Consider the following 26714-nt stretch of genomic DNA (forward strand, 5'->3'; position numbering starts at 1 on the left):
CTCAATTGTCCAACTAACTCATCTCCAGAGTCTACTTTCTCTTGTTCCACAACTTTGAGAAGTTTAATCATTGCTAAGATAAAACAACAGAGCAGAAGGTACAGCATGATATGACAACATCTTCCCTCATGCAAACACCCAGGCAAGAAGTGACCTGAGATCTTCACTCAGTCCAGGACTTACGTTTTACATACAGTCGCCCTATCATCTCGGCAGTCCCATAGTTGTTCCACACCTCGCAGACATAGTTGCCCGAGTCTGAGGGACGGGTGTTCTCTATCAGCAGACCTGTAACTGTCTGCCGAAACCTGCTGTCAGGCTCCCAGGGAATGTTGTCCTTCAGCCATCGATACTTTGGTGCGGGGTGCCCTGATGCTTTGCAAGGCAGCTCCACTCGCTGTCCTGCCATGGCTTTACGGTGGTCAAACCCATCTAGAATAGATGGAGCTGAATTTGCTGGATCTGAAAGAACAAACAGCAGTTTTCAATGGGAGCATTAAAAAGATTTCATTCAATAAGCAATATGCCAATATTTTTTCTCCTGCATTTTTTACTAGCCCAGTATTTTATGTACTACAGTTTGCTACTGTAACCCAGCCATCAGTCTGTAATATCTCAGTAGTGGTGGCTGGGATCCAGCAGCATGTACTACTGAAGCATCTCATGACTACTTGGAAATCCTCTGACTGGATTTTTTCCAGGTGGCAACCATTTCTGTGGTCATCCTTTATGTCCCCTATCACAGGAACGGAGAGCCAGAAATGTGTGGCCTTAACAGTTATTACTGTTATCCCTGCATTACTCAACAAGAATGAAGCCAACACATTTTCCATGCTTCTCATTGGTCTAAAGGCTTTGAAATAAAGGAGCTATTTATTCCCTTGTCAGGAGACAAATGGGTAAAGACACAGGAATTTCTATCTGCAGTCTAACTGACAGACGAGTCTTTTCTGCTCTGGAAAAATAACTTAATGTGACAAGATCAACTTACAGCTTAATACTTCAACTTTCTTTGCTCACCTTACTGAGAAAAGCAGCAACACACTTATGTAGCACCTAGCATATATTTATGTATCACACAGATGTCTGGCAGAGTGCCTTCACCAAAGGTGTATGTACCCCACCAGAAATACTGTTTTCGGCTTTTTAAGTTTGAAAAACTTGGAGGAAGATACTGACATGAGCTACAGTTCCGTGCAGCATGCAGCATGATAAAAGCCCATCCTGGAGCTATTGCAACATAAATACTGAACAGTAAATCAACAAGCATTCCTCTAAGTATTTTCTCATCACATACACCACCTTTGCCAAGGTTTCTGTCTCACAAAGAAACTCCACATGCTGATCAACTCCTTTTACTCTTATCTGACACACAGATTTCTTTTTTGGGTATTTCTACATCATAGTTGCCTGGGTGTAGGTGTGACTGCAACCATTTTGACATTTTCAAGCAGTCTTGGACTTAGCTAGCTCAAGTACTGCTCACAGGCAGCTGCAGCAGGTTTCTGTCAGGAGCTGGAGGGATTAAAGGAGAAGTTTATGCTGAATTCAAGCTACTCAAGAGATAGTGTAATCAGTACCTGAGTTAATCAGTTTAAAACTAACTTAGGTATATCTTCATGAACTGCAGCTACACCTGGAAGGGTACACTTGAGAGCAAATAGCTAGAGGCACTATGCAAGTTATAGTATCAATCCAGAAAACTAAAATTGTGATGGTAAACAAATGAGCTAAGTAGATTTTATGTGAATATCTACATAAAAAACTAAATGTCACGTTCAATGAAAGATGACCACAGAAGTGTTCTGCTCTTTAGATGTCAGCAAAAAGTTAAGCCACTGAAGGCAATACCACATTCAGTTTACAGCAACTTAATGCCTGTCTCATTAGAAACGTGTCAGCCAGTAGTTAAACAAATGATTTTGTATGCATCTGTAGCCTCAAGGTCCATATTTGGCATCAAGATGGGTTATATTTTTGAGCTTGCCATGTTGTTTATGTCTGGCTTAGTGAAAGCACAATCTGCCAGGATGCTATTGGGGAGGCCAATGTCAATTTGACTAATTGATTAGCCAGCTTCTTTCTTGCCTTTTGGGTCATCAGGCATCTATGTTTTCAGTGCATAGATTATTTTGTGCAGCCTGAGGAATTAACTCAGTAAAAACGTAAGCATGCAAGAAATTACAGCTCTGGCTCTTAGGGAAGTTACATCTACACAATATCAATTTCTTCATTTGAAAGTAATAACTAAATAATAAAAAAGCAGAACTGACTTTTAAAGGTCTTGTCTGTGCATTTCTACTCAAAACTTGCAGTAGCTTCATATCTTCTCCATACAGTTTTAACTTCAAAAGACTTTGTGAAGTATATATGTGGTCCCATTTGCAAACCTTTAAGTACAAAAATACAAAGTACCGAATGGACTTCAAAACAGGATGAGGGCAACTGGGGGAGGAATTAAAGTAATGGTAATGAAAAGTTGTGGCTAGTAAACATTCCAGTCAGCCAGCCTCCTAGTTTGCTGCAGAGAACTGCATATGCTTCAGTGCTGGGCCCAGGTAAAGCATGAAACCACCTCAGACAAGCAGCTGCTGCCCTTCAGCCCCTATGCATAGGCAGAAGCACAGTAAGCCAGGCGGACTGCCCCCAGGACTGGGGGCTATGGCATAAGATACCACGGCAGGCACAGACCCTTTCTGCAGCTACCATTTCTGTCCCTTCAAGAACTGCACACCAGTCCCTGGGTCCTCTATCCCAGGTTCACTTAACTTCTTCCCTTCTCAAACTGAGCCTTGGCAGGAACAGCCCAGCCTGGAGTCCCATCCATGGAACAGTTAAACTGGGATTTGCCTGCATACTTCAGAAGCCTTGAACTGATTTTTATAGATAAAGTATTTAAAATATATTCAGGGATACACAAAGATGTGATACCAGTGACCTGCTTTCTTGGACTCTATACTTATATATTTACATGGATAGTAAAAACATCTCTTCGGGATGTCCCTGGAACAGATTCCTATTTAGAGCATCTGCATTGCATATATTCCAGTTAAGAAAAAAAAAAGAAAAAAAAAAGAAAAAAAAAAAGAAAAAAAAAAAAGAAAAAAAAAAAAAGGCACAAAAGAAATCCCAGGGTTCATCTGCAATCAACTGTAGGAGTTTCAATAAGGCCAAATGCCGGGGGCTGCACTTGGGCCACAACAACCCCCAGCAGCGCTACAGGCTTGGGGAGGAGTGGCTGGAGAGCTGCCAGTCAGAGAGGGACCTGGGGGTGTTGACTGACAGCCGGCTGAACAGGAGCCAGCAGTGTGCCCAGGGGGCCAAGAAGGCCAATGGCATCCTGGCTTGTGTCAGCAATAGCGTGGCCAGCAGGGACAGGGAAGGGATCTTGCCCCTGTACTCAGCACTGGTGAGGCCGCACCTCGATTCCTGTGTTCAGTTTTGGGCCCCTCACTACAGAAAGGACATTGAATGACTCGAGCGTGTCCAGAGAAGGGCAACGAAGCTGGTGAAGGCTCTGGAGCACAGGTCGTATGGGGAGTGGCTGAGGGAACTGGGGGTGTTTAGTCTGGAGAAGAGGAGGCTGAGGGGAGACCTCATCGCCCTCTACAGCTCCCTGAAAGGAGGTTGCAGACAGTTGGGGGTGAGCCTCTTTAACCAAGTAACAAGTGATAGGACAAGAGGTAATGGCCTCAAGTTGCACCAGGGAAGGATTAGACTAGATTTTAGGAAGCATTTCTTTCCAGAAGGGGTTGTTAGGTGTTGGAATGGGCTGCCCAGGGAGGTGGTGGAGTCCCCATCCCTGGAGGTGTTTGAGAGTCGGGTCAACACAGCACTGAGGGATCTGGTATAGTTGGGAACTGTCAGTGCTAGGTTAACGGTCGGACTAGATGATCTTCAAGGTCCTTTCCAAACCAGATGATTCTGTGATTCTGTGAGGCAAATAGCAAAGTAACATAACCCAGTTCCAATATATGGTATAGACTCTTTAGAATGATTATGTTACTATGCTTTAAAAGTCAGCTGCAAATGACTTCTGGCAAGGACAACCGTGAAAGATCTGAGGCAAAATACTGTTCTAAAATACTTTGGATCTTCTTTGAAGGACAGAGCAAGAAACACATTATACTTTCAAAATCGTAAGGATTTTTTGGAGGGTGGGGATTAAAAAATGGTAAAGATTTTGGGAACTGGGATTCATGGATGGACAAAATTATTTTGGGAAAAGTACACTATAAATGGGCATTAGAGGAATAATCTGTAGCATGTTAACGGTCTTGGGTTTAATTTTATTTAGAAAGGCCACATGATTTCAAGATGTTCTTACTCCAAATGAAATCTGGAACTTTGCTTTGGTCACAGGCATACTAATTATTTACATGTGCATTTGCTATTGTATGCATATTACCTTTCTCTTTCAAACAATAATGAAGTTTAACTGGTATTTAAAATGTGGCCAAGAGGCTATGATCAATATCAAGCACAAACTATTTCATTCCCAAATAAGCAAAGAATATTTATGGATGTAAAAGTCAGGAAAAAATTTAGGTCTCATGCAAGCAGACCTTTCACACTTAAAGGACTCACTATTTTAAAATATGAATTCCAGCCAAGAAAAAAGAAAACCTGTTAGAGAAATATTAAGAGACAAACTCTGCCCATAATTGCTGCACTTGTTCAGCAGACTAAGAGACTGCAAATCAGAGCCCACTATAGCTCTAATAGAGAATAATTAACCCCACTGAATTGAAAAAGTCTGCTATTGCACACAGGTAAAATTTCCTATTTACATTTGGCCTGTGGAGGAGAACAGAAAAGGGAACTTCAGACAGAGTGCACCTTTTAGGGTGCTTATCCTGAATTGCAAACAAGACAGAGCTTTCATTTTCCCCCTTTTGTTCAGAGAGATAACTAGAAATTTTCCTGTGGTAACCAGGATACAAGCCTGATTTTATTTATGTTACCACTGGCTCAGCCTTAGCATGATTTCATACGGAAGCAGACCATATTATGGAGCCAGCTAGAAAAATAGGACCCTGCCTATCCTTGTAAGACCAAAGCAAACACATTATTGTGCAGCAAAACTACTTCTTCATCTGGCTGGGTAAAGCAGAGGCAAGAGTTTTAACCACAGGGGACACACATCAAAGAAGAAACTCCTGGATCTCACTGGTAAGTGATTCTGATCTGAAAAAAATCACACTTATTTTTTTAATCATTAGTATAGTTAAGTACTGACTTGTACGTTCAGAGGGCTCCAGCATCCTTCAGCAATGACCATTTTGTAGGAGGGCAGGAATTATGTTACTAATGCAAAGCCTGGTGCCCATCTCTGTTTCTCTTATGGCTCTCAAACAGAGAGTGGAGAACTGAGATCATTAGACTTTTTTTCTGATAAAAGACAAGAGGATGAGGTGAAAAATAGAATGACCCCACTGACTGTTACATTGTGAAGGTCACCATACCCGCTCTGATATTTAGGGTTAGGATCTTCAGGGCAACTTAGTAACAGTGAAAAAGAGAAAAAGTTCGGGGGGGCTTTCAGTGGGATAGTGGGCATGACGCCTGTAAGGCAAGGATATAGGGACAAAGAAGAGAGAGTCTGGGATACAGACATAGATAACTCTATGGATGTGGGAATATAATTGAAGATTTGCTCACATAAAAACACAGCGTACAGTCATGCACTCAGAAAATGAGGGAGAGGAAGGGGAGATGGAGGAGAGCTAATCCTATACAGAGATGTTTGAGATCAAGTTCCAAACTCAGGCCTGGGGTCTGCTCCTCCTCCTCATCTCATCCACAACTGACACCTCCTCTCACTGAGACAAAATGGGGAGAAGGTGGGATTGGAGTAGCACTGTACTGACAGCCACAAGAGTTTAGGGGGGGGTGGGGGGGGGTGTAGGGAACCCAACAGTCTATCACACACACAACAATCAGGAGATGCTTTACGATTACAAGGAAAAGTTATAATACCCCATCTACCTTCTCATTTTCCTACCTGCTGCAAAAGGCCATTTGCCCTGGAACTCTTAGCTCTAACCATGGACTGCCACCAGCTAATTCTCCTGTCTGCCTGCAGCACCCTGGGTGGCCTGGAACAGGTCACATACCTCTTCTGGCTGGAGATCACTCCTGGAAGCAGGGAAACACGCTGTTTTCTCCAGAGAAGGAGTGTGATGAATGAAAAGGAAAGCTGAAATGCACCTCAGCTGACCTGAGGATATTCCTGCAGTGGAAATATCTACAGCAGAGCTAAATGTCCTAAGCTCTTACTATGGTTAACAGAGAGAAATAGGGACAATGGGGCAATTCATCTCATCCTCAAGTGTGCAGCTGAAGTAGGTCAAATGTTCCTCTACTTTGGTTACAAAGGGAAGTTAAGGTGACTAGATACTTTCACTGCGCAGGTCTACTTTTAATGGGATGAATCCCACCCACAGACCTTTTATACAGTACTCTAAAACTAGTAAAAATCCCTGTACTAAATGCCAGTGTACCCTACAGCCTCTCTGGAAATATCTAATAGGAGATAAAAAACAGAAAAAAAGGATTTTAAAATGGGACGTTTTATTTTGCAGCAACAGCTCACAGCTGACCACTTCTACCTTCTATTTGACAGACAACTTCGTTGTTAGTGCATATGGACACAGGAACCTGCCTTGACAGTTTAGCATGCTAGAGAGAGGCATATACCGTACGTAATGTAGCATGATATATAAAGGAGCACCTGATACAAAAAGTCTTGCACTGTTGCTTTGTCGTGTTTCTCCTGTGTATCTGTGCCTTGTGATACATCGGTAGTTGTACAGTCCATCTTCATTCTGTACGTCTAAAATATACAAGGCTCCCGTGGATGTGATGAGAAATCTAGGTCCTGAAAGACATAAGAATTTGCAGTGTTTAAAGTATCTGGAGGTTGTTACTGTGTTCTGCTTGCTCACACTGGGGGATGGATGACATAAGCTGGATGGTTCTGAAGGGTTTTTTTTGCCATAGTTTAGAAGCTCCGATTGTAAGTTTACTAAGTACTCACTGCAGATGCATATAAAGATATTAATTCATGTGTACTTTTCATAAAAAAGGTAGGGAACTCTAACGAAAATGTGAGGAATGTAAGAAAGAAACAAACGTGACATGTTCTATATCACAAACAACAAACAATATCCAAGAGGCACCTGAAATAAAACACAGGGCAAAGAACCAGTGCAGAATTTAATTCATTTTAATACAATATTGTAAAGTGATATGATAGCAATTCACCATCAGAGCTGTATGTGATAGAAAGACAGTCTGGGATAGCATGCATATTTAAACAGTATTAGCCAAAATAGCATATGTTGTCCAGGTACACCAGAAAATTGAGGAGAAAAAAGATCATAAAAAGTAAAACTAATGGGATCCATGAAAGCAAGAGAACCTAACAAAAGGATGAAGTTTTTACCCCAATAATATGAAACATATTTGCTAAAGAATGACAGTCATAAGAGCCACGTACTGCACAGCCCTGCTCCACAGCTTGCTTCAGGTGTGATGGGAAAACAAGGACAGCAAAACCAGCCTTGCTGACGTTGCCTACACCACTGACCCCAGTGAAGGTGTACACATCTGCACTAGCTGCAAGCCAGACAGCAGGAGTGTAAGGAACAGTCCCAGGGCCCCCACTCTGTCTGTATTTCCTGTGGGTTAATGCCCTTTAGGCCTCAGCAGGATGGGCTGGGCTCCCTGAAGCTCAGTACTTCCATGGCCCAGCTACTGGCAAAAGGTGAGTTAATACATTAATCTGATCCGCTCCAAGCTTTTTTTTTTTTTTTTTCAAATATTATTGCAGTCTGTGATTAGAGAAGCACAATCTAAGCAGGTAGACAGATTCAGTGTCTAAAAAAAGGGCTTAAATAATCAGTACAGGATGTGTTGTTTATTATCCAAAGTCTTGTTATTTTGTTTTGGGGTTTTTTTTAATTCTACACAGAAAGATTTATTTCAGGAAGCAAATTAAGTCCGTCAAAGTGACTGCCCCTTAAAACTGAACAAGGCTGACATGTTCATGGTCAGCATTTCTCCCAGTGTTCATTCAAATTGAAAATAATATAGTTGAAATTCTCTTAATATGCTCATTTTTTATTATTAATTCTAAAATATGTGGAAATATCACAGTACATATATACACATGTGCAGTTTTGATCATTTGACACCTGCACAAATGCCTCTGTTCTGTTGAAAATGCATGTTTTAAAAGCAGGAACACAAAAAAGCTAACATCTGTGTGTACATGGCTACTTAAAGCTTTTCCTGTATTACAATAAGTGGAAGTAATGCAGTTAGAATGCACTGCAAAATTGGACCTCACCTGGCCACTCTTTCCATTTAAATAATACTGCAGTCTAAGCTACGTATGCTTTTCTGAAACTTTTACACTGGAAAAAATGTTGATAACTTCTTTTTTATGTCTGCTTTGTTTTCTTTAGTAGCTGGCTTTCCAATGTATTAAAAACATAGCTGGCTCCCAAATTAGGGGAAAGAATACTCAAAGATGAAACACATTATGAACTAATATTCAGTAATATGCAGCAAGAGATATTTCCTTTTCTTCAGAGCTCTATTTCAGCAATGACTTTTTAATAATTAAGTGTAGCCAGGGTACATGCTCACAAATGCATCAGTGGGAAAGCAATCCAGCAGAGAAACGACAGAAAGGAAATGGTATCATTGCAGAGGGCAATCTCCTTTAAACCACAATCTGAAAGAAATGGGAAAAAAACCCAAAACCAACCATTTAATGTCACAGGACAGAACTGACCCTTAGAGCAGAAAATATTGAATAAAGCAACATCACCCCACCTCTCTCATCCTTGGGTGCATACTAAATTATAAAATAACCACGCTGACAACTTGTATTTGCTGACCCTGTTCTCCTCAAAGTCCTGAAAGTCCACAAGCATGGAAGTAGTTAGGTTACAACTTCGGAAAAGCATGAACCACACTGCACATATCCTTCTGAACTACATTGTTTGTTCAAATAACATGTGCCACTAAGAAGTATATTAGCAAAATAAATCCCCAGAATGGAGGCATAGAAAATGTTGAGCTACTTGTCTGCTACTGGAGAAGAGCTGGGCAAGGAAAAGTGGGAAGGAGGAGGGAGGACTGGATGGCAAAAGCACCCTGCTCAGCCATGAGCAACACTGTATTCCTGCCTAGAGGGGAGTTTACAGCCTAGGGGGGTGCCTTCTTATACTGAGGACGTATTGACTTCCATATGCCTCTGAAAATTTAATTGCTAGCATACAGAAGGCTTGAGTTTCAACAGAAATTACTTACAAACAAATGTGCTGTTGAGTGTACTAGGAAAAGCACCTGAATAGGTAATATTTCAATTTCACAGCCAGGTGTCTGAAATACAGCATTGAAAAGGTTACATGAAAAAAAGCAAAGCTCTTTTGCATCTTATATTTTAACATGTTAGTTGCAGTGTTTGGGGGGAAATAATATAGACAGTTAATAAGTTAGACCAATAAATACATTTTACCTAACTTCTCGATTACTAATAATTCATTTATTTGCTAGTCACTAAAAAGCTTGGGTTGACCAGACAAGTTAATGAAGTTTTCTACAGATACCAGGCAGCTAACAACTACCTACTGGCAACCAGAAAGCATAGTCTGCAAGTGTGCAGGCAATCACCTAGTGAACCCCCTTAGCAGTCACAGGATTGTTCTTTACCTGATGTCATTCATACAGCCCAGCTCCGAAGCTCCGAAGCCACAGCAAGGAGGAGCCTACCACCTCTTAGGGAGGCAGGCTCATAATGATTTGTACAGAAGAAGCACTTCCTGTTGGTCAGAGAATACTTTTTTGTGGGGGGGTGTTGTTTTTCACAGTGTAACTCCTAGATATAATGTAATATCCTATGCTAAGTATTCTTCCTTTCACAGTTCTCAGTTACTCAGACATAAACACTTGTCCCATTCCACCCTATCTCCTCATCACATAGGTACTCAACATCTGTACCCTTTAACAAGGTTCACCTTTACCCCTGTCTCTAGGTTAGAAGGATATTTAGAATTTTGGTGTGAAAACCATGGGCTGTTTGACTCATGTGTCACATGCAAATTGTGCACTACTGAAATATTCATAGAGCAAATCTACCTTTGCCAAGAAATATGTCATAAGGACTACAGGTAATTAAAGCACAGTTGTCTCCCTTAGTCTGTAGGCAGTATAAATGACAGCTTTACAAGACAGGAATCACATTTAAGGCCTTTACTGGGGTTAATGATGGCTATGCAGCAAAGGCAATGCCTTCTTGCTTCTGTTTCCAGCTGTGTGAGCATTAACCAGCTCTGTATTTCAGACAGCACAGCACAGTTCAGACGTGTGCTTGCCCACAGCAATGCCACTCGGCTTGCAGGACTGCCAGGCTGCTGAACCAGCTCTGTATATACCATGCAGACATGTCCTTTGTAGCCCAATCAAGGCTTAGAAAAGACTTTTCAAGCTGGGATGTAACTCCATTACCAAACTATGCAGAGATAGATGTTGGTGGAGATACCGCTCAGCTGCTATCACATCAGGACCAGGAATACACAAAAAGGTGCTAATGGGATGGTTGTGACCATTTTGGTCCTTCCAGTATATCTGCAAATGCTGTGCATTTTTGTCCAGCCAGTGGAACCCAAACAGCTGAGAGGCAGAAATGTACTCCTTGTACAACGGCTTCATGTAGCTTTCTCTTTCTGGGATCCAGTTTCACCTCGGCAAAGTATAATAATTTCATTTCTACAGAGTCACACTGTTGGGGACTATTACTATACACAAGTTTAAGACCCTACAAATGTGTCCAAAGTTTAAAAATTAATTTATTTCTCTATGCTTTTCTAAGCTCTCACTATTTTGAGATATGGTCTATATAGGACATCACTGATAATTAAATTTGTCTCTCAGGGTAAGCATGAAGCGATTGTCACAGAAATTAAGTTAGAAGATCAAATTCAGAGCTTCCCTTAAAACTGCCGAAAGCTCACTTCCTCAGAATTTCTACCTTACACACATTATTGCTGCTAACACTTGCTCTGGAATTGAAACTGGGGAAATGTGTGGAGTGGCTACCGCTGGGTTGAAGAATACGTACAGATTTGTGGGCTATTTCCAGATCCCATAGGACTGACTTATATTTGCGAGTGAAGCCTTCCTTCCTCAGTCCTGGAAGCGAGTTTCCTCAGATGCAGTTATACATCTGGGTCAATGAGAGTGGGTACACTTATTAAAAGCCTGTCACTTAATAAAAGAGGTTTGTGAAAGCTGTGCAGAGCAAAGAAATTTTTCAGTGTTATCTTGCTGTATTTTCTAGAGAAGTTATGAGCATACTTGAGCTATCTAACACTGCTTAGATCATCTTCCTGTTGGAAATTACTCAGACAATTGTATAATAAAACCTTCACTTAAAGCATTATCTAGAGATTTTTGCCTCACCCTCTTTAAAGATAACTACAAGTAAATAGTTATTGCCACACATCAGATATTACCCTACAGTATACATTTCTTCCCAACACACATTGTGTATAATTGCAGGGCTAAAGCTTCTTTTCCTCTCTTCTTCTTAATATATTTTGCATACTTATATAATGCTTTAATAACGAACCCCTCCTTCTACTGTAAAAAAGCGAGACAGAAAAGATGACAGACAAATAAAAGGAGAAATGCATGTAATTTCTGTCATCTTTAAACGGAGAGCATTTTCATTAAAACCGACAGGCTGTCAGCTGTGACAAAGCCAAAGTGTTGAGTGTTCTGCCTTCTGTACTTCAAAAAGTGTTTAGAAATGCACCAGGATAGGGATCGACAAGCTCTTATTGCCCTGTTGATCTAGGGGAGTGCTTTCTTCTTGAGGCACATTTAATTTAATCGCTCTTGCTTTGCTGTAACAAAGTCTAATTTTTTTGACTTACCTACTTAATATGCCAAATAAGGATTTTTTAAAATGGAACATCCTTTCAGATAAACTGAAGCTTTTTGTTTGTTTGGCTGTTAGCAGGCTTCAAGGGAGGAAGGCAAAGAAGCCTCCTTCACAACAATTAAAAAGAACACTGTCAAAATATAGCTCATAATTCCCATTTATTATTCCTTCTCAGTAGTGTTTGTACTAATGCCTTGAAAACTTGATTATAATGATTTCAGTATCTGATTTTCAGAGATGTTGAAAGCTTACATCTTTTGGGGCCTTCAATTCTTGGTGCCTTTGAAAACCTGGTCCAATATCTGTAGTATACATCTCATTCAAAGAGTTCAAAGGATGTTAGGAACCCTTACCACATTTTGCCTTGGTGAGGTGGGCAAGCATAGTAACATACTACTATTTAAAATTTACATGTTTTAAAGAGAAGCTTACTGAGGTATGTGGATCAATGTACACAAATCTGTGGAAAAACAGGGAATGGAACCCATAATTCTTTCTCCAACATCCCATCTGTCATTAATACATAACTTTGCCTCACTGGGAGACTGAAAACAAAATAAATAGATCCAAGGACTAGAAAGACCATTAGAATCCTTTATTGTCACATTTCATACTCCAACCAGTAACTCCTGCAGTAGGTCCATATCTGGAAGTTAAGCTATAGCTTTTTTAAAAAGACATTAGTCATGATTAAAGATTTCTTGTAAGTGGAGGGCATGTGATACCCACGGGTAAATTACTCCAGCGGTTAATTATTCTCACTTTTGAAAGTTAGTGTATGGTTTGTGGTCTATCTGGCTTTGACCCCAGCTGTTGGATCTTACTGTGCCTTCATTAAAGATTTCCTCTGCAGTCAGAAATCTTCTGCCCATTTAAGCACTTACAGAACATGAGGAAATTACCTCTTAAACCATCTTTCTCCTTAATTAGTTATACAGATTGAACTTCCTAAATCATTTACTGTGAATTATTCATATCCTGAAATATTCCTGTAGTTTTTGCTGAACACCTTAACAACTTTTTGTAGTTCTTTTTCAAGTTTGGATCATGCGCATAAGTTCAGTAATGGTTCTGGTAATAGTGAATGAAAAATGTCTCTCCTCTATACAAATTTTCCTTCCATTTATGAATCCGGAAATTACAGTAGTTGTCTTATCAGTGCTAAGTTGCTTCAGTTGTTCACTGAAAATTGTGATCTCCTTTCCAGAGTCATGGACTTAAAGAACAGATTTCCTGCATTCTGTAGATGCAACCTATTGTCTGTCTTAACACTAGAATGGGCTGTATGAAAAACTACATGTTCAAATCAGACCTCTTTATCACACAATCGAATCTCCCTATGCAACTCACCAAACCATACTTCATTTGCCATTACACCAACGTTTAAAGTTTGCATACTTTATCAACATGTCTTTCCTTTAGTAATTTTCATTCATTAATAAAACTTTAAATTTATGTCTTCGTCTGAGATATTACCAAACCATTTGATTTGAAGATACATCTTTCGGAGTAGTAAGACCCTGAAGAGAACAGGGAAGAGGGAGAGGAAACTGGGTTGTACCTAAGCTTGACCAACCTCAACTGAGGGCCCCAAATCCCATGACATTTTAGAATCACACCCCTCATTTTACTATCTGCTGACTAGTGCCCTAAATAACCTTGTGACTTCGTTAAAGTTGAGCTGCGTTAGCAGATCATGTGTTCATTTCTATAAGTGAGAAGAGGTCACATTAACAATTATGAAATTGCTCTTATGTAAGGTTTTTAATGCTTTCCATTAGACTGTATAGTATCAGAGATTAAAATAAAATTTTACAGGTCTGAGTAATAAGTTAAAATAATTCTGTTTAGGTTTCCTATGTGAAATTGTTCTCATGTATAATTCATAAGAAAATGCGAACACTTTCCTGTTGAATTAGTGCATAATATTCTTGTATGAAAATGAGAATATTTTAAAACTGTAGCATTAATTATTCTTTTATCATGCCCTTTTCCCCCAGCATGCTGGTAGTCTTTAAATAGGGGTAATGTTATCCTCAAGATGGTTTAAAAAATCATATTTGATTTTCACTTTGTTGGAAACACATCTAATAGCATTATGTTATTGCAATCTAAATTGGGTTGATAGAAATTAAGAGAACAGATGGCTGTTCTAATTGTGTGCCAAATGATAATATAGAACAAATAAACTTTTATCAACCATACTTGTCACCTCTGCTGGATAGAACTGCTTCTGCTAAACAAGTTTCTAGCATGACCTGTGCACGCAAGGGGAGAAACCTCCCCACAGAGCCAAAGCAGAGAATAACCTATAACTCAGTTTTACAGCACTGCTACAACATCATTCTCAAAGCAAAACAATCTGCTGCTCTGGGCATGGAAAATGTGCTAGAAGCAGCTGTGCTTAAACTGTGCCCTGAAGTCACAGTCCTTTGAATGCTTTTGATACACAAACCAAAGATTAGATGAGGAGAGAGAGGCATACAGGAAAGAGGGAGGTAAAGATTTCACTTTTCCAAGCAGCACTCACATAATGTACTCAACCTATGCGAGACACCTGGGGCGGTGTTCACAGTAGGTGGTGCAGATGCTCAGAACAGGACTATGCTCCTCTGAGCAGCACAACCTCACCCCCAGGGACATAGCCAAGCTCACAGGCCCTGGTAGCACACCCTACAGAGGATAAAACCGAATTTTTCAGCTCCTCATATTCCCTCAGCAATAGGGTCTGCAAATTGCACCTTTGGAGTGTGTTGGCCACTGCCCCTCTCCTTGTCTGGGACAGAACCTGCAGCTGACTTCCAGGAGAACAGGAGCAGGAAGGAAACCACAGCACTGCCCTACAGCCCAAGGGTAATGAACTTTCTTAATCAATTGCAATTAAATTAGTCCTTCCTTCTCTTACCACCTCCACCCTTCAGGCACACTTTCTGAAGAACCACACACTTATTTGCATTACATGGCCTGGTCTTTACCTCTTACAAATCTGGGTTTTGATAACTGGAGAGGCCACCATGAATGTGAGATTCTGGGAGAAAGATTCAGTGGCAAAGCTTCAAAAGTGCCACCATAGTACAATGTTACTCATGAGGAATTAAGGTCTTCCAATTTTATCCTGACACAAGAACTAAGCATAAAAGACACAAGAAGTGGTTGTCTGACGCAAAGGAGGTTGCTGCCATATTTGATCTATTGTTCAGGCTCCTCAAAGCTCACATAGATGTATCTCTACTGTAAGACTCAGCTTGCAGGTCTGAAGTTTTCTTCATTTCCACAGCAGCTAGAATCTTCCCTTTTCCTTCTGTTTGGATTTTTTTTCTTTTTCTTTCCCCAGAATTAAATTTGAGAATTTATAAAACAAGCCAGAAGACTCACATGAGGTATTTTTCTATTCTATATAGGCACATAATCTGTTTTAAGTTCAATAACTGGGGTTATCTCTCTGCAAAGAGTTAAGGACATTTATAAACATTTCCAATCCTATGGGCTGACATGGTTCCAGTTGTAACACAGATGGATGCTTAACTTTGCAATATTTATGTAGAACTGGTAACTCAAGACCAAGACAGATTTTTTCTTACACCATCACTTTTTAGCCCCCTCACCTCTTCTACCTCAGTCATATCCCTCCTCAAGGAACATCTATTTTGGTGGCAGTTCAGTCTGAATCAGGGTATACAAGTAAATCTGTTATTTGTCAGTCACCCTGCCCCTTGGCCAGTGGAGATCAGAACTGCTCAAAGTGTGTGAAGTCCAATTCAACCATCATCACCATCTCTCTAAAATGCTAGGAGAGGAAGGGAGCAAAGTCATGAAATATTTTCCCCTCGATCCTTGAAAGTAGAAAAGCTTAAAGAGAACAGTTAACATAGAATTGCTATTATTTTGGCATCTATATATCTAAGGAATATTACGGACCAACCATGTCTTTATGCATCTCTCTGAAGAAAACAGATTTAGTGAAATCTAGATGCTGTAGTGTTTACTTCTCCATTCCAAGATGGCTTACTGTGTCTTATAACTTGTGATTTTGACACAACTATAGTTTCCAGATTTCCCTTAATGTTTTGCGTGTAATATTACTGGCTAAGACAAGAAGCCTGCCAATATAGAACCGTAAGGTTAATAAAATTGAGAGAGAAAGGGAGAAAAAAAACAAAAAGAAATTTTTAAAAAAGCAAGCAAAAAAGGCAAAAAAGAGAAAGACAGAAAGGGGAAGGGGGGAGGGAGGGAAATGAAGCTCCAGGTTTGGTTTTCTAAATTGAGCTGAGAGGGATTATCTGCTGAGTCAATTAGAGCTTTACCCTAGGAACAAGAGTTGTGGCACTGTATTGGGTTCACATTCAGACAGGATGAGGCCTGAACACAATGCTCAAAAATCAAACAGGTCCTGAAAGCTGGTGGTATCTATATTCATGGTTTTAGTTGCTTTAAATTCAACCGTAACATGAATTCATCTGTGTTTCTGTAATCACAGAATAAGGAAAGACATATGAGCATTACTGCTATTATATGCACAGTGCCATCATTTTCTGAATAAGTTTGGATACTAGGATAATGGCTATTCTGAAAACCAGATTGTTAGACAAATTACACAAATCAGAACACATTTTATTGCCCCCTCCATGTTTCTGAGACTGCAAAAATGTATTTCATGCCAATTGTTCATACCAATTCCACTTACATTAAGCATGTAGTATTCAAGCTTTATAAAGGAGCAGTAAACATGCTGTTTTTTAAAAAGAGCATAAATAGATGCAGGAGCTATATTTTTGTGTATACAGACCAGTTTATGTTAATTGCTACTACTTTATGATTGGATAGTATAAACGTGACTGATCACATAATGTTTATATTTAATTGTTCACCCTCTTAATCTTTTATGAATATATTAGGCATGAGCAACTACCGTTCTCCACCCGCTGTTGCTGTCAGTCCTCCAGGATATTAAATAAAACTGCCATAATCTTTAATACCACAGTTTTAGATTATTTGGGTCCTTGCACACATTGCTGCAGAAGCTGCTTTCCTTACTTCATCTAGAAAGCAAGCAGATAATTTTAAATCACTAGCTAGTTTTAGGGGCTCTGATTAAAGAGGATTCAGCTTTCCCCATGATATATGGAGCTGTCTGAAGGATTAAAATTTCTTTGCTCAGGCTTTTGCTGGTGCATCCCAAGTAAATAAATAGCCTGCAGCTGACCAGTGGCTTAGCACAGATAAACTTACGCTTTACAACATCAAAGAACATAACCCACCCCTCCTTCTATCTGCATGTAAATTTAAACACAAGCTTGTTAAGTAAATGAAGAACCTCCATCTCCTCTGGCCTGAACAGCAGTTGGTTTATGTCACCATCATCAAATATGCAACTTAATAGCTTATAGCTTCGAAGTCATTGTATATGCAGAATACATACTGTTATACACAATATGATCAGAATAAATCACAGCCTCACACACACAGAATTACAAGTGCCACCAGCTGCAGAATTATTTTGACTAACTGCAAATAATCAATATTGTGCTACATTAATTAGAGCAGCTGCAGCTCTGTGGCCCCACATGTTTAGCCACATTTGTTCTGCAGGGAACTGTGAGGGTAATAAAGCATTTCAACCTTAAGAAACAGTTTTATGAGAAACTTAGAACAGTACCCATTCCCATCATGAAAAAACCTATTCAGAGGTTCACAAGACATGTGAGTATTCAGAATATTTCTTTAAGGGATATGCAGTAACTAACAAAGCCTTGTGTAGTACATTCTAGCATAGTATTTTCACCTAATGACTTATTTTGAGAGGTAAAATTTGGGAAACATAAACAGGTTAATTCTGTTTTTAGGGTACTGACTTGGGAAGAAGTTACTATCTTCTTTGCTCAATTTGAAAAAGTAAAACATCATGTCCCTTGGGTAAAAACTATTCAAAATATTAACTGTGGGAGGAAATAGTTCCACTAGGAATTAGAGCTAAATTAAATCGTTTCCCCTGGAGACTCCTGGCCAGTCCCTTAGGGACAGAGTCCAGTGTTCAGTGAATAATTTTTAAGAGGAAGAAAAAAATCAATTAATCATGTACATTTCTATCTTTAGAACAAGACAACAGCGTTAAGTCTATGGAGTCACCTTTTGACAGCTCTTTAGAAAACAAAATATTTTTTAAAATTTCCTCTACCATCAGCTGCATACTACTTTTCCTCGAGAAACTTGTCCTCTCTCATACACACTGATTGCCACTGTGAACATACCCTCCTATGGAATACGATGGGAACCTACCTCTGTCACTGGATTATCCTTCCCACACCACACAGGTGAGCCACAGAACTCCCCTTCATACACTTTATGTTTTTAACTTGTTTCAGCTCTGAGTATCACTCATACACATACAATTTTAAAAAAATAATCTCCTGACAGGTCCCATGTTTTAGGAACTGATATGCATTTTCCTCAGTATAGACACACGCATTAAGTTCCTATACAGCATAGCACCATGTCAATTGATGAAGCAGTGTTTCAAACAGGTGTAGCATCAGGATGACAGTAGTAAGGGCAGAAATAGGTAAAAATTTTTTCATACTGTGTAATGAAACAAAAGGTCATCTGTGGACCCTGATTCAATGAAATTAATAAAGGAATACTAGAAAAATAGCAACTGAGTCTTATAAAAGATAAGTCACACATATACTCAAATATGCTGGAAGAAAAAAGAAGCAACACAGATTTTAAATTGGAATAACTGCAAGCAATTCTTAAGAATATGATCCCCGACTGTATTGCATCAGCGTACAAGAATCCAACATGCGTGCTGACCTCACTTTTTGTGGGTTACAAAGTTTTATAATTCTTACAGCATTTTAATAATCAGAAACACATTGAATGTGTGTTATAATGTTGTAAGCAGCTCTGGTATTTCTGGGCCCCACAACTTAAGAAGGATGTGAAGGTGCTTGCATGCATCCAGAGGAGCACAACAAAGCTGGTGAGGGGGCTGGAAGGCATGTCCTGTGGGGAGTGGTTAAGGACTTTGGGCTTGTCTAGTTTGGAGAAAAGAAGGCTGAGGGGTGGCCTCATTGCTCTCTACAGCTTCCTGAGGAGGGGAAGTAGAGAGGGAGGTACTGATCTCTTCTCCCTGGGATCCATTGACAGGACACATGGGAATGACTCAAACCTGCACCAGGGGACATTCAGACTCAACATTAGGAAGCATTTCTTTACCAAGAGGGTGTTTGCGCCCTGGAACAGGCCTCCTAGAGAGGTGGTTGATGCCCTGAGCCTGTCAGTGTTTAAGAGGCATTTGGACAAGGCCCTTAACAACATGCATTAACCTTTGGTCAGCCCTGAATTGGTCAGGCAGTTGGACTAGAAGGTCATTGTATCTCCCTTCCAACTATTCTATTATTCTAGTCTAGTCTAGTCTAGTCTAGTCTAGTCTATTCTGACGTTTATTTTCTGTGCTTTGTCAAGGTAGGCTCTTTACTGACATCTTTGTGAAACTAACTTTTTAACAGTAAAAGGGTTCAGTAAATATAACTTTTCATCATAGATTAAATTCAGAGTGTGATTTATCCTGAGCATCAACTCAAGATTATGGGGTATTTCAATCCAACTTAATTTCAAATATATATATGAGATAAAACTAGGAAGGATGTGTAGTTCCAGACCTTGTCATAAAACTTATGTTGATTCTGTACTATAACTTTCCTTAGATTGGCAACACAAAGAAAAATATCATCATAAATACAACAAACATAATTTCTTTAGAATAAATGTAAGCATTTTGGGGCTTTTTTATTGCCTTCTCTGAACTGCTCAGAGGATCATGACTTGAAAGCCTTTCCAGATATCAGAAAAATTATAAAAATATGCCTGAATACATTTCTCAGGTAATGTAATATTTTGCCTATTTAAAATTGATTGAGAAATTGAGGCACTGTAAAGCTAATTGATTTGCCTAATGTTATCTTGCATGTTTGTGGAAGACATGGGAATCCAATATCTGAGTCCTTGACTTTGAGCATAAAAGCATCCTTTCCTACTTCTTATTTTACATGCTGTGCCTGAAGACCTGACAAATAATATTCAACCCTTTGCATAGGTACACAACAAGGACATGGTTTGAATGTGTAAAGTTCTATGTATGAACTAAACGTTACTATTGTTCTACTATTTCAGCTGTCAGTGTTCGCAAGCACACTGTACCTGTTTTATTTTGCACTGTTGTACATTTTCTATGAAGACCTCAGAATAAATTTTTAAATATAGCCTTTTGGCAGACCAATGTTTTAGTCAAGTCTGTTGTAAACATTCTTCTCCTTTTCCTGAGCTCTTCCTGTACTTAAAGATAGAATTAGTTCTACAAATGATGAAAAGCATCTATTTGGTTAATGCTTACAGCTCCGGTTTAGGGGTGCATGACACCATTTATTAAGCAACAAGATCCACTATAAGGTGTTTTTTTGCTATCTTTTAAATCATGAATGTTAAGAAAATAGAGGTGTTTTAGAACAAACTACTGCAAACTCATATTCTAAATATTAGACTTTGGCTGAAAGTCACACACACTATTTTTTCTACTTCTAAAACTTATTTTTGAAGAAGCATAGCATTAGATAAAAAAAAAAAAAAAGGCAACAAAATAAAAATGTCAAAGCAGAGAGACCAGCATTGCCTGCACCCTAAGCAGTCCTGAGAAAGTCATTCTCTCTTTCTTTATCTCCACAGGCCATTAAAGAACATTTTGAATCACAGAGTGACCTTGCTTGTCAACATCATATGACATTAGTAGAGATGGCCTTGACCATGCTAATAACATTTATACATGAAGATCTATATAATTGATGTTTCTTGCATTCCCAGAAAATGTAAGCAGCATAAAGTTGCCTAAACGGGATTGGCCTGACAGAAATGCACGTACATGTACAGCACGTTCAGTACATCCACGATGTGCAGAATCTGAAGTGAGTACTTTGCACTGATGATCAGTGCAGTACAACTGCTGCAGCATACAGAGTGTAAGTCAGACACATCCATGATCTCTTGCACAAAGTGGATGTGGAACAACTGCCAACTGCATGCATGGAATTTGTTTTTAAATTATTAGCACATGGGGATAAAATACACCTTTACAGTAGAGGAACATTATGAAACCTGTGAACCATATACATATCTCATTTAAGCCATCAGAACGTGGCTTAAAAGGGATTTAAAATCATGTACCAGTGATCTGATTTTCTTACTTGTGCGTGACAGTTGCCTGAAAAGAGATGTGACTCTCTGAAGCCAGTGCTTTAAAAGCATAAGGTCTAAAAGTACTCTTTTTTTTGGGCAAATTAATCTAAAGTAAGGATTTTCAGCCAATTTGCTTCAATGTACTTCTTTTTCCGGAGAAAACACAAGTGCAGTTCTGGGGACTTGACATTTTATGTGAGCATTCAAGAAATGCTAGTGTCACTTAGATAAGAACATTTAAAAATAATTATCCCTATTTTTCAATACTGGATAGCAAAAAAGTAATGAAGAAAAAGCTCTGAACTAAAACTATTTTGCTTCTCTTTTCTTGATATTCAGCTTTAATCTGGGTATACTCTTTTATGCAGCCAAAGGCTTAGGGATGTGAACAGCCATAAATGAATCTTATAAAAAGAAAATTAATGTAGCAAAATCTGACAGCTGCATTTATTCTAAGCAAATTCTGCGCTGGTTCAATCTCTTGAGCAACTGTTATTTGGGTCAATGTTACTGCTTTCATAGCTCACAGTTTTTATCTCCCAGGAGAAAGCCACTTTTTCTTCACTCCAATCCCCTTACGCAGAGCCCCAAGAGTTTGTATCACTGACCCTAGGATTTGCATTCCACACCATGTCCACAGTTGAGACACAGTATCTCCCTCCCTAGAGCATCTTCATTAAAAAGGTGGAACATACATGCAATCCCTGTAAATTGAGCCTTGACGATTTTACGTTCTTTCTGGAGCAAGGGGAGCATTGTACAAAGTACAGCACATTGCAGAGCAAAGAACAGAGAAGATAGGAGAAAAAAAAAAATATCCAAATGATCCAAAAGTCAATATACCATGTTTAATTTCTGTTTCTTTCTGACAGTAGCATTGGCCCCAGAGTCTAGTAAGGAGCAGTTCAATAATAACGATCTAAGGCTGGTCTTCAATAGAGACTCAACAGCTGACAGCTCTTCTGTTCAAATTGACAAGAGCACAAAGAAAGACTTGAATAATTAATTGTAAAAGGTTGGATGTGATCTGATTGTGTGACCAACCTGTTACATTGACTTGCTTTGACATAATCTTTCAAAATGAGATATTAAACCTGAAACTCTTCTACACTTTTTCCTATTACCCGGGTAACTCTTCTGTGGCATAGTCTGCAGAGTATACCCATGAGATGATTGGTGCCAAAGGAGAAACCCAATTTCAGTTGCGTGGCTAGGACTCTGTACTGCAGGCCTGCCTGTTCTCTATAAAAAATACTTTTAAATTCTGCTGTACAGATGCAGCCATCAAAAGAAACAGGGATGGGGAAAGAAAGTGACATTACCAAAGGTAACAGCTATTAACTAATCTCTTCCTGACTTAAAAAAAAAAAAAAAAAAAAATTAAAAGTTACCATTTCTCACTTAATTTGAGATACTTTTCCGTTATTACTTTTTTTTTTTTTTTTAATTTGAGAATAATTTTCCATTTAAATAGAAGCTGCAAACACCTGAACATTCAGAGGCAAGCTATGTGATAAATACCGTTTCAAACATAATCTGCAATTATTTTTTTCTAGGGATATATGTTAAAAGGCATGACTTCAACATAGCGTTGTCTTCTGGCTCAGATGCTGCTTTTTCTGCATCAGCAACACTCAAGTATTGGTGGCACAATAAACCTTTGTTTAACCACCGTTCAACATACCTGGGTGACAGAAATAGCAGGTACCAAATAATTTCTGGTTGCTAAAGTTCATGTAGATCTTTTAATATGAGGAAGAAAGATAGCTATTTTAGGCTGCCCAGAGTCTACAGTTGTGTAGTTAAATGCTGATTTTGTGTTTTGAAGAAGTATTTGCTAGAGTTAACTGGCAAACACACTCTACCTTGGGAAACCGAGATTTTTTTAGTGAAGAATAACAAGTATTATCTATAAGACCTAGGCTTCCCTCTCCCTTTATTCAGACAAAATTCTCACAGAGTTTTGCTGCATATGGAAAGGCTGACTGACTGAGGAGAGCATATTTTAAAGTTTGTTTGATAGCTTGCCTTCTGAGCAACAGACACCACTTAAATGAAAGACAATATGACTGTTCATAACAGTCCTGGTCATCTCACTGTATTCTAGTCCCAGCTTAACACTGCACCATAGCACATAGTGTATAAAATTGAAATAGTCACCAGTGCTTAATTATAAAAAAAATCTCTCTCTCTTTAAAGTATGACTTATGTTTAAGGCCAATACTAGCTCTTAAATGACAGTAAATTTTGAAGAAAAAAATTGGAATATACATATCTTTAATAAGATGATAAGATTTTTAATTACCTTAATTCTTCCTCACATTTGAAATAATATTCTGTGGAGAGGCATCACCTGATTCTTAACAGACTCTGTACCCTGTAGTACATATTAGAGTTGCTGACAAAAGTATTTTCCAAAACTCTTAGAAGCAATACTTGCTTAGATTATAAACTCAGTTAAATATCTATACATTAATCTTTAGTTTTATGCAAGAAAGTATCCCATATATGCATGTGTGCACATGCATGTTCTCATGCAGGTGATAAATAATGGAAGGTCCCTCTTTATGATAAATTATAGATGAGATGTATAATATATGAACTGAAGTTAACAACGGGAAAAATCATTCACACACAAGAAGCTGGAGGGGCAGAATTCAGTGAAGTCTCGCTACCTGTCTGAGAGAGGTGGTGAACAATTGAAAACTTAGCTGAGAAAAATAGATCTGAACATTTCATAAGTGTGCAGTTTGCTCTGGTTATGGAAACATTTTCTATCAAAGCAAGTGGAAAAAAAGAAATATGAAAAAAGTAAATCTCACTTCACTGAAACAATGCTGAAAATTTGGCAGGATTTAGGGAAGAGCTGCAAGAAAGATTTAAGAGCTGGAAGCCCAGTTTTGCAGTAATAGCCTCAACACCCAAAGACCTTGAGTTATGAAAAAAGAAGCTTATAAAGAGATGTGACAACAGCCTGAAGGATGAGAGGGAAGACTTTTAAATTAGCAGGTCAAGACATAACAGCATGCCCTATCCGAAGGTGAAAACTAAATTGATTGAGAATAGACTGAAGATGGAAAATTAAGCACTACAATATTCACCAAAAAATTACCACAGTTCATGCAGAAATTACAAAGTGTGTATAGGAACTCAACAGTAAATTCCAGGCAAAAATATGGAAGGTGAAAACAGTTTAAAAGATTGATTAGAAAAAAAGAAGATTTGTCCTTCTTATGAGAATTTGCAGAAGTAAAGGAATTAGATAGTTTGCAGTGACAGAATTAGAACGAACTGGTACTGGAGCTCTGGCCCTGTCATCTCCCTCTGAGCAGGCTGTCCCCTTTACTCATATGCCTGGAAGGCACCTGGGGAGCACACGGTTACAGAGGGCTTCCTTCGAAGGCGTCTGCTTCCACATGTGAAGCCAGCAAGTTGAAAACACTTGCCTGTGGTTTCTAATTTGAATTAATCAAAATTTTATAGTAGAACTACCTCTCTGCACATTGCTGAACACATCTGTCCCCTTCTGTGCTAAAAAGCCTAAAAAGAAATTCCTAGACCGCATGAGCAACCATTTCTCTAGCTATATCATTTATCATATCTGATTCCTGACCAGATTGAGTGTATTTCATTCACAGAAGAATATCAGAACAACCTATGCGACAATAAAGAGGCAAGGGCTTGAAAGAACCAGCACCTTTCAGTAAATGAACTGAGCAAATATCAAAAATGCATACAGTGGCAAACTTGCTTGAACAGAAGAAGACCTGGTCTCAACAGTTGCTAATAGCTTGATCCAAGTGTAATGTGAACCAACCATCAACCAAACTTCTGAGACTTGGAGGTGTGGGGATGAGAAATGTATGTTAATTTTAGATCCAGATCTTTTTCATAGTCTTCTTTCTAATTTCTGTAATTCCTGGTTTCAGTCTGGATAAGATTATAATGTTAAGAAAATTATCAGAGGTACTTATGATTTCCTGTTACTCATTCCTTCAGAATTATGAAAGCATAAATTCTCTTCTCTTTTTTCAACTTAAAAGTAATTTTCATGTTACATAAAAGCCGTATTTTGCTCATTTTTTCACATTGGTCCACTTCACATTTTTGTGGAGAAGTGATCACAGATGACTCTTTAAGAATGTGTGCAAAAACCCAATAAAAAATATTTTGCGCTTAATTTCTTTTCTCAAAAAACATCCCTGATGTTTTCTGTGAATATTAATTCCTAGCATTGGCCCAGGATGTGGGAAAGCTTTATTTTTGTCATTATTTTGTAATAAACCTGAGAATGAAAACATTTTGGAATACAGTTTCCAGCCCAGGATTTTTCTATGCTCTCAAAGATTAAAATTAGACTGAAATTAAGAACTGAACATGTGGGCATTCAATTGTACTCTGTGGGCTTGAAGTAATTTCTGTTAAATCTAGGGAAGTCAGGAATGGGATCAGTTCTCATTAACAATACCAGGTATGCATACTGCAATCTTGTGCCCATAGTGTCCACTTTACAAAACCATCATAATCCCAAGGGGGATGCACAAATGTGCTATCATCTTTCTCAAATTTACTTACTGACGGGAGAATACACTACATGAATCCACCCTCCTCCACCTTGTCTGTGTTCCTTCCCTTTGAGTTTAAGAGCAGCATTATATTTCTGTTCAGTTTGAGGAGGACAGGAGCATTATTCAGGAAAACAAAGAGAAAGGTGAAAGTGAAGCAGGTAACTAACTATGCAATGACTTTTTTTTTTTTTTTTTTTAAGAGATAGAAGTCCTTCCATTTAAAGGGCCCAAGAAAGAGAGTAATATGGATGTGTTGATGGATGATAGGACAACTGAGTTACCAGTAAGACACAGCCATGAAAGAACCTAATAGGATTCTAAGATTAAACAAGTAAGGAGTTCTGGTAGACCCAGGAAAGCAGTAGTACCATTAAATAAGATGCAGGCATGAGGTCATTTAGGTTATCATCTGTAATCCAAGTTGATTTTGTTCATAGTGGACATCTCAAATAAGAATAAAATATCAGCTATATAAGTGCTTAGGAAAAAAAAAAGAGCCTATTATTTTAGAGGGGACTTTAAAAAGTTGGTTTATTCATGCTACTGAAATAAAGGTAGTATCAAATGTGTCAATAATAATATTACAGTAAATAACAAAATAAATGCATTTTGAGAGAAAGAGAGAAAATAATTATTCAATTTGGAGAGCATTACTGGAATAAGATTTAATCACTTTGAATTATCCATTACTAAAACTTAGTCTAGACATTTGGAGATTAGATTGGGAGAAAATGAAGACCCTCCCAGACAGAGCAGTAGAGAAATCTGCTTGTTTCAAGATGAAGCCTGAGGCAGAGATGGCACTGACTGTGTAACATCATCTGGGAGTTTGGAAAGCTTGTGAAGTAAAGCTTTGGGCATTAAATCCAAGAAAAAACTATTATTTGTCAATGTTTCTCAGCACGTATCATATCATATTCTGTCAATCCTATGATTCAGATCTTCTAATAATTAATTGT

General features: G+C 38.7%; 1 protein-coding gene across 3 annotated transcripts in view; it reads right to left on the reverse strand.

Moving 5' to 3' along the window:
* Positions 1-26714, reverse strand: part of DSCAM (DS cell adhesion molecule) — a 477293-nt gene that overhangs the window by 180191 nt on the left and 270388 nt on the right. For 2 of the 3 annotated variants that reach the window (XM_074904021.1, XM_074904029.1), the window contains 2 exons: positions 6734-6880; positions 184-462 (listed from right to left, as the gene is read on the reverse strand). In XM_074904021.1, the coding sequence (XP_074760122.1) occupies positions 184-462; positions 6734-6880 (426 nt within the window). Of the gene's footprint in view, positions 1-183; positions 463-2273; positions 2376-6733; positions 6881-26714 lie in introns of those variants that run through there. The other variant, XM_074904038.1, reaches the window with a different exon arrangement.

This window comes from Athene noctua, chromosome 1 (assembly GCF_965140245.1).
Source record: "Athene noctua chromosome 1, bAthNoc1.hap1.1, whole genome shotgun sequence".
NCBI lineage: Eukaryota > Metazoa > Chordata > Aves > Strigiformes > Strigidae > Athene > Athene noctua.